General features: G+C 30.1%; 1 protein-coding gene across 1 annotated transcript in view; it reads right to left on the reverse strand.

Moving 5' to 3' along the window:
- LOC113850745 overlaps positions 1-8,510 on the reverse strand; it is a 54,474-nt gene extending 45,964 nt beyond the window's left edge. The window contains exons 1-2 of the mRNA XM_027481294.1: positions 8,435-8,510; positions 7,643-7,740 (exon numbers count right to left, since the gene is read on the reverse strand). Coding sequence (XP_027337095.1) covers positions 7,643-7,740; positions 8,435-8,510 — 174 coding nt within the window. The remainder of the gene's footprint in view (positions 1-7,642; positions 7,741-8,434) is intronic.
- Between the last annotated feature and the right edge of the window lie 1,062 nt (positions 8,511-9,572).

Genomic DNA, 9,572 nt, shown 5'->3' on the forward strand with positions numbered 1-9,572 from the left:
CCTAACTTCTTTTTGCACCATTATACTTGCAACAGAAACAAGAAGTCAAATCAATATAACATAGCCCCTACAACTGAAGTGAAAAGAATAAAGAATACCATTCAAGTCCAAACGGGGCTTAGGTGATTTTGGCAAAACAATGAGTGCTTAGGTGGGGGGTTCTCGAGGAAGAGATTTTAAATAGTCCAATGCTGACAACTCCTCCGGGATCAACATTTCTTCTAGATATATATCATATCGGGAGGGACTCGAGTCCAATGAAATGGGAAGAGGGGTTGTCTTTGTTATCGTAAAAGTATTTTTTACCGACAATTAGGTCGACCACTACCTTAAAGTACTCGATTTTAAAACCTTTAAATAAAGACGTATAAAGTTTGAATAATGGCAATTCCCCTTGCCTTATTAGAGAAACCCATCTCGCTTTATCCGAAGGATGGGTACAAAAGAAATAAAGAAACAAACTTATACTCAGTTCGATATTGTGATATTTACAGAGAATCCAGAATGCTTGCCTGGTGACTTACCCATTCGGGTGTAACTGGGTCGATGCAACATTTAAGACCTGTAGAACTCCCATTTGAAATTCATCAAACGGAAGTATTGTTCCCAATTCCCTAAACAGACACTCATATACAAAGAAGGCGCTAGCCATTCTAGCATCTCAACCTAAAAATACAAGATCAAGGTTTGCTGACTCATCTCCTCGGCAAACCTTAATGTTTATTGAAAAGGGATCTAAGTCATCCCACAATGCTATCCTATATAAATCTACAAAATTTTGTAGTCGGCCCCTATGTTTAAAGCATGAAAAATAAGCGGCTACCTCTCCATCCACTCACTCGTAACCAGGAATGGTACATGGAGGGAACTTGGATCTTTCCTTTATAGGACTTACGTTGGGGAGTGACTCATCTGAAGTAGAACCCACCCTTCAGCAATGGGAGTTTTCACCTGATCCCTCACGTCTCTTATGATACTATCCGACTGAGCAATCGCCTCATCTCTCAGTCTAGAAGGCATATCTTCCACCCCTTTGGTTGCCACCCAATAACAATCTAGTCATCCACGTTCACTTCCTTAACCGATTCAGCATTAGACCCCAAATTATCCGACGAGGACGAGGACAAGGAATCCTCCCACTCAATATTATCCATAATCGACAAACAAAGATAAAAGATGAGGAAGGTAGCGGCAAAAGAAACATACCTCAGGTTTCAAGAATGCCAAAACACTTGAGCTTGAGTAAAATTATACCCTTCGGTGCAAAGCGAAAATGTAAATAATAGTTGGGCCAACAACTCAGATTATAATACACGGGTCTTAGGGAAAAGAAAAGGTCACACCTTTCCCCAACCGTTAGATCTCATTTAAGATCGACAGTTACAAAGGAGCAACCTTTTGTTTCATATCACAAACCTCAAGGAAAACCTAATTTTGTTGAAACTGTAGTCTTGTCAGAAACCTAGATCTAGAGCCCTTACATCATACTTCCTTGGGCTTGAGGGGGAAGTGTATCGGATAAGATACTACTCGGTCACTGGTAAAGATAACTGAATACCCCCTCGGCCACATCTAAGGATGAAGGGTTCCCATACTCCTTTGGCCACATCTCAGGACGAAAGGTATTCATACTTCTTTAATCACACAAAGAGTTAGTTAGTGATCTAATTAAAGATTAATAATTGATAATCAAAAAGAAAAAATTTAATTACCTAAGTAATCAGAAGCTCATTAACCCAATATCCTATCTATAAAAGGAAAATAAGAAGTACAGGTAAATGGTTGTTGACTTCAGAATATTAAATAGCATTTACTGTCCTATACCGAATACTAACTTCATCATTGGAATGCCTTTGCAGGTAGGTACCTTCCTCCTATATCACAATAGAGAAGAATCTAGAATATTTTATAAGAACGTTACATCAGAAGATAAGAAAAGAGACTATAAAAGACAAGTTTATCCGTAACAGGATCACATAAAATGTTGGAATTGAAAAAATAGTGCAAGTTTAAGGAAAATACAATAAATTTTTTTCGATATTAGAAATATTAAAGGTGGAAGAAAATTAAAAGTTGCTTTCTAGAAAGTCACCATTATGGTGTGTTTGGAAGTGACTTACCAGAAGGAAAGGGAGAAAGTAATTTTATTTTTATTTTTAATTAAAATAATTATGTAATATTTGTAAAAATACATAAAAATTTGTTGGGACATTAAATTTATATTAACTCTATTATTTTAAAAATTAAAATATTATAAAATTACCAAATTTCCTTTAAAAAAAATTCAATCCTCAAACACACCTAAGAATATTGCTAAAGTTACATTTATATTGTAAGCTTTGACAAAAAGAAACATTTATCTTTTCCTGTACCTCTCTTTCTATTAATTTTTTATTTTATTTTCTTCTCAGCCACTTCTCATCTAATCTTTCAAAATGAAAATTGGATTGTGGTTTTCCTATGACTAAATTTTGGAGTGTCTTAATTTTGTCCCTAGAATTTTCTGAGTTTTAAGTTCATTATATTTTTCAAGTGAGATGACCGTTGAAAACGATGTCCATAAGAACATCCACCACCCCTACTACTTCCCGTTAATCTGTTTTGCTTCACAAAATAATTTACGAATTTAACATTAATTATTTAGAGTATGTTTGTTTTTCTTTTAAAAATACTTTTTACTTTTTAGAAATAAAATATTATACAAATTTATATTATATTATATTTTTAAAATCAGAAAACTATTTAAAAAAAATAAACATACTCTTAATTTTGGAGAACTAACTTTTCCTATTTAGTATGCATAATAAACCTAATTTTTCCCTTCCTAGAATTCATACAAATGACCCTAATAGAGAGGAATAGACAGGAGAGGTTTGTAAAATGAGAAGAAGAGCGAAATTAAAACAATACAAAGTGTTGAGAGAGAAAAAAAAAGACCTTTTAGTAATTAAAACATTAAAAAAACTATATGATAAATAATAATAATAATAATAATAATAATAATAATAATAATAATAATAATAATAATAATAAATTTTCTTAATTAATGTGTATTCTTTCAAACTCATTAAGATTTGAACAGAATTAAAATTGATGGTGGCTTGGTTTAAATTTAAAAATCTAAAATTTAGGGAATGTATTGGTTTAGGATTTCATATAATTTTAAAAGACTTTTTTTAAGTAAAAAGGTTTGTTGGTATTTAATTAGGATTTTATGTCGCTTAAAAATAATCCAGTGGTATTCAATTTAGATTTTCAAGATTTTTTAAGAGTCCACTAAAATTTATTGGTATTCATTTGAGACTTTTTACAACTTAAAAACAATCCATTGGTATTAAAAAAAATATAAGGATTTTAAAAGATTGTTGTATTAGGGGGATTTTGAAGAACATTTTAGTAATATCTATAAATACCAAATTCATAAAACAAGCTCATCCAAACTCATCAGATTTTGAAGGATTGTTTGAAGTGACTTGTGAGTTTCTAGGTGAGTTTTTCATCTCTTTTTTTTCTATGCTCTTGTCTTCTCTATTTTTTTTCTCTGGTAATAATATTGCACTACTGCTCATATATAATAATATACTACTATTTTCATTCCATTCTTCTATTTAGTAAAAATGTAAATGACAATGCCATTGACTATTCCTCAGATATATAACACAAAAAATACTTGAAATTTTAACTTTTTTTAAGTACTAATTTTTTTATAACATATGTCAAACTATATTATTTTGGTGTTATTTTGGTTGCACTTGATTGAAGTGTTTGCTTTATATTTTGTTGTGTATGAACACGTTTTACAATGGTGAAACTATATTATTTTATATAGGTACAATGTCACATTCGAGTATGTATGAAGGTAGTGACATAGATAAAGAAGAAATGGGTGATGAAGAGACATATGAATACTTTTATGAAGCCATGTACACATGTGTAATAGCAATTCACGTATTAATGCATGTGTTGATTCAGTTTCTGGTTATGATATGTGATGAACAAATTAAGTGTCCATTAAATTGACAATAAATTACTAGCATGGGAAATGACTATATACACTGAGCATTAATCGATGATCTTGCTAAATTTTGACAAGTTTATAAGATGTATCCAGATGTATTTCGAAAGTTATGTGCAATTCTTAGAGAAAAAACACCTCTAGAGGATACATTATATATTTGTGTTGCAGAAATGCTTGCATCATTCCTACAAATTGTTGGTCAGAATATTCGATATTGTGTAATTCGTAACACATTTGGCCAATCACAATTTGCTATAAGTGAAAATTTTCACAAGATTTTGAAAGCTGTGAATACGATAGCATCTTTGATGACTAAATCAGGATCAAGTATGCCAACTAAAATTAGATAAAGCACAAGGTTCTTCCCTTTCTTCAAGGTATGTACTAATTATCTTACAATAAAAATTATAATTAAATTTGGCACTACAATATTTATATTTTTCATATGATAAAGTTTATATATGCTAAATTTTAGGATTGCATTGAGGCTATTGCCGGGACACATATTTCAGCAATAATGAAGGGGCGAGATGTAAGTAATTATTGTAATCGTTATGAAAAAATATCACAAAATGTATTACTGCTTGTAATTTTGATTTGGAGTTCATGTACATCCTTAGTAGGTGGGAGGGTTCGGCTTACGATTCTAAATAATGATAATAATGATAATAATAATAATAATTACTATTATTATTATTATTGTTATTATTTTTATTTTTATACTACTATTATATATATTACATATGTGATAAGTCTGCAATTAGGCCCTCTTTTACAACCTATATATTCATATTTGACCTTTATTTTACTTAAGTTTTACACTAATTTATACATTAATTATGCAGTTTGTTATAAAGAGGTCGCAAGTGGATTTTGGGCCTAAATTAATGGAAGATTAAAGCTTCGTAGCAGTCAGCACGGCCAGACCCATTCAACAAGCACGAGGGTGCTTCGAGCCCATGCACGGTCGTGCTTAAGGCCTTGCATGGACGTGTTCAACTACAGGAAACCCAATTATGAAGAGTCTCTTAGGATTTTCAAACACTATTAAAAGGGAGACCTCAGGCATCGTAGGTGAGACCATTTTTACATCTTGACTTTTGCTCTTTAATACACCCTTTCACCTCGGGGATCTTTGACATACTCGTGGCAAGACTTGGTGTTTGCTTTTCTCTATGGCTTTATTTATGATTGTTCTAGTTGTTTTCTTTAGTATGAGTAACTAGGTTCATAGCTAGGGCTAAATTTGATTTCCATTCTATGATTAGATTTTATCCTATTGCGTTTTTGTCTTAATCCTAAATAATAATATCGTCAGGCGACCGTACCTCGGTTAATTAATATATCTATAGGATAAAACGAGACAAAAGATTAGGTGGACCAAACCAATCTCTCTCTTCTAAATGTTATTAATTAACAAGTTCATAGGTTCCTTAAGCTTTCTTAAATTGATATCTTGCATGACCATTGAGGATATTAATTTAGAGAAAAAAATATTAATATTGCATAACCATTGGGTATTAATAGTATTTGTATGAATGATTAGTAATCACAAGGAAATCGAATTTAGAGTTAAATAGAAAAATAACATAAAAAATTGAATGAGAAAACTCATATGCTTTAGGTTCCTCTCCGATAAGTTTAACCAAGACATGCATTGTATTCCTTGCTCTTAGTTTTATAATTGATTTTATAAATTTTTGTTTTAATTAATTTCGTATATTTGAAGTTTAAACAATTGAATTAAGAAATTCTTAGTAATTAGAAAACAATCATTGTGGGATGATATTTCAGGAATTTAATTTAAGAACCCTTTATTACTTCTCGATGAGTACACTTGTTCTCCGAACAATATGTAATTAGGTAAATATTTCTTGGTGGATTATGAATTTCCTAACCGACGTTAATTTTAAGGTCTATTTCGAGGAGTAAGATATCATCTACAAGATTTTCCAGTTCCGTGTAATAACCCTAAAAATGAGAAAGAACTGTTTTAATCTTCGTCATGCGTCTTTAAGAAATGTAATCGAAAGAATATTTGGTATTTTTAAATTAAGGTTCACAATTTTTAAGTTAGCACCTCCATTTTTATTTAAGACACAGGTAGAACTTGTGTTAGCATGTACAACACTGCATAACTTTCTTCTCCAAGAATGTTGTTTTGATGAATTTCCAATTGAACTGATGGATAAACCTTCATCTTCAATATTACCGATTAATGAATATCATAATTTTGAGCCTATTATTAAAATCTAGGAGTAAGAATGAGAAGACGCTAATGCTTGAATGACTAGTATAGCTATGGATATGTGGGTGAATGTTATTTAGGAAGATATGATATTACAGAGAATTATTATTATTATTTATCCAGACATTGTTGTTTTTTATTATTTTTGTCTTTGACTTTTTTTAAATTTGAATATATGAAAAAAAAATCTTAAACTTTTTATGTAAAAAATTCACGAAATTCTGTAAAGTCCACAAAGTCCTATAGAATCCACTAAAATTCTGACTTAAAAGTCTTGCAGAATCTATTAAAATCCTAATTTAAAGTCATACAGAATCCTTTAAAGCCTTAAAAGTCATAAAAATCTTGCAAAATCTTTTAAAATTTGCAGGACTTTTTTTAACTAAAAAAATCCTTTAAAATCCTAATCCAATACACTTCTTTAATTTAAGATAGTAGAGATGAATCAATTTTGGAAAAGTCAGTTTCTAAACTTTTGAATTAAAAATTAAAAAAAAAATCAAATCCCAATATATGGATTGACCAGTGATTACCTCTCAATCCTAACCCTAACTATTAAGTAAATTGTGAAGGATTATAGGCCCTCACTCTTAATTGAGCTTAATAATTTACAATAATACTGTGAGACTTGGTGAATTGGCAGATGAGGTTTTGGGCCCATAAATAACTAAATAACAAAAAAACAAAGGTATCTTCTATCTAAAATAAAAAAGGTAATATTTTTAAAATCTTATTATAATCTAACCGATAAAAATTTTAATTTACAACTTCAATATTTTAATCTTGATTAAGTGAATATTAAGCTGGTGATAATTACATATTTAATTTTTTTATTAAATAAGAGGATTAATAAAAATAATATTATAATAAAAATTAAAATGAGACAGGATACTCTTACACTAATATGAGTCTTTCATTTAACTTTTATCTAACTGATTATAATTGATTACTTTACTAACTGTTATATATAAATTAAATGAAAGGTTTAAATTGAATGTAAAATTTTTTAAACTTATGTAAAAAATCCTTCACATATTAAAATTATTATTAGAAGATATCTCACAAGGCGTAAGAGAAATTTGGCATAATTTCACTGCTCTGTATAGCAAGATAGCAACAACACTTGTAAGGGATAAAGAAGTTCAAGTAATTCACTGCTGAACCGTAAGCTATTAATGTAATATTATTGGAATACAAAACATAAAGTTGAACTTTAGATATGTTTGGTAGATGAAATGGGAGAAGAAAGAAAGAAACTACAATAATCTTCTCCCATTATTTTAATGGAAATATTGAAGGTGGAGGGAAATTGGTTCACTGTTCTAACAGTTGAACAAGCAGATGCATGCAGAACGAAAACAAACCCCGAAACCTACGTGTTCCACGTTAACGCACTGATCTCTACAGCTTTTGTTGTCAAGACAAGGCCCTTTCCATGTTCTGCTACGCCTTTTACAAATATCTGCTTGTACCTCTGTGAAATTGATGAACAAAACAAATAGTTTCTTAAATTTGGATCTTCTAGTATTTATTAATAATAACGACATGGAACTTGTTGAAAAGATATATAAAGATACAATTTAATTCAATTGTTTTTCTTTTACTTTAAGATTCATCATATTGATTGAAAGACACATTATTTATGTTTGATAAAATATTTGAATATGTATTTGGTCCCTATATTTTAATAAGTTTTTAGTTCTAGTCCTTTCAATTATTTTTTCTGTTTTGGACTTCATATTTTGCAAGTTTTTAGTTTTAGTCCCTCTCACTAACATGGTTCCACAAAAAATTGAAACATGATAAAATCTTAGCTATGTTCACCAGGGATTAAAAAAATGTTGAATTTAGGAAAAGATAAAGAAAGATCAAAACTAATAGAAAAGAAGTTTGAAAAGACTAAAGACAAAACAATTTGTGGTTTGCTCGTGACCTATTGTTGAAAATCCTCCTAATATTTGAACTCCCTTATATTTTTTTAATAAATGGCAGCATTTTCGAAAAATAAGGCTATTGTTTCTTTTCACTTATATGCTAATTAACTTTGTCTATTTTTAGTTAGTGCTACACTTTTTAACTCACAGTTGCTACTTTAGCATTAACATAATATATCATTTTACTCAACAAGATGAGAGAATGCAAATTCTAGTGAGTTGTAGCTGTTGTACCCTGTGTGGTGAAAAATAGGAGGGCAAGACAGAGCAACACAAAGATGGTGAAGAATTTAGGAGCCGAGAAACCCATGTTTGATGAATCCAAATGTTAATGATGTCTTGTATCTAATGCATAACTACAATTGTGTGTTATATATATGACGATACAGCCACTTTTGATTCCAAAATTTGAGCATGTAACTCCATTCTCCTCTTGGTTCCTTCACCTCCATCAATTACAATGGCCTCAATTGTGTGTGTTGTCCTTTACTGATTGGTACAGCTGCATTCTTCAATTTTATTGCATGCTTCGCTTGTCCTGTGTTGCCTTTCACTTTAGGTTTAGGATGTGCTTCCTAAATTCACTCTTTTCTTGTTTTATTCCACTTGCTCCATTAGCTTATTCTAATTATTATTCCCAAAAGTGGATAATTTGATCCCGTATGTTATTTCAATGCACACGAAATGTCTTAGTAATTATACAACTATGATGTTATTATAATACCTTAAAGGCTTTGTCTGGACGTTATGTTTAGGAGAAAAGAGAGTGGATGGAAGACTTTTAAAAAATTATCTCTCTTTGAGAGTTTTAAAAATAAGAGAAAAGGATTTAAGGTTTTTTAGACATTCTCCAAAACATCTTTTTGAATTTTTCAGTTTTTTTCATTTGGGACTTAGGATTAACATCTAAATAAAGGAGTTTAATTACCCTTTCTTATCTTTTAAACTTTTTTCTTCTTTCTTCCAAACTCTAAAAAAACATAGAAGAATGCATTTTGAAAGTGGGGAAAAGAACCCTTTGAGAAATTGCATTTGTAAATGAATTTTGTACAAAAATTTACATAAGAAAAAAAATGTAAAATATAATGATTGATGGGATGGAAAGAGAAGAACAACTAATTTTATATTAAAAAAACAGTATAATATGAATACGTTTTATAAATAATACAATTCTTTTGGACTGATCTTTAAGATTCTAATGTGAACATGGAAAGCATTAAATAAAACATGGATGCGGAGGGTTTTTCTTTTTTTTCCTTGTTGAAGAGTGAACATGCCAAAAAATAAAATAAAAAATACATGGCTAGATGAGGAGGGAAAAGGTATAGTGTTAAAAATAGAATCAGTCCCCTGTTTCTTGTATATATTGAGA

Source organism: Abrus precatorius, unplaced genomic scaffold (assembly GCF_003935025.1).
Source record: "Abrus precatorius isolate BTA unplaced genomic scaffold, Abrus_2018 Scaffold9, whole genome shotgun sequence".
Classification (NCBI taxonomy): domain Eukaryota; kingdom Viridiplantae; phylum Streptophyta; class Magnoliopsida; order Fabales; family Fabaceae; genus Abrus; species Abrus precatorius.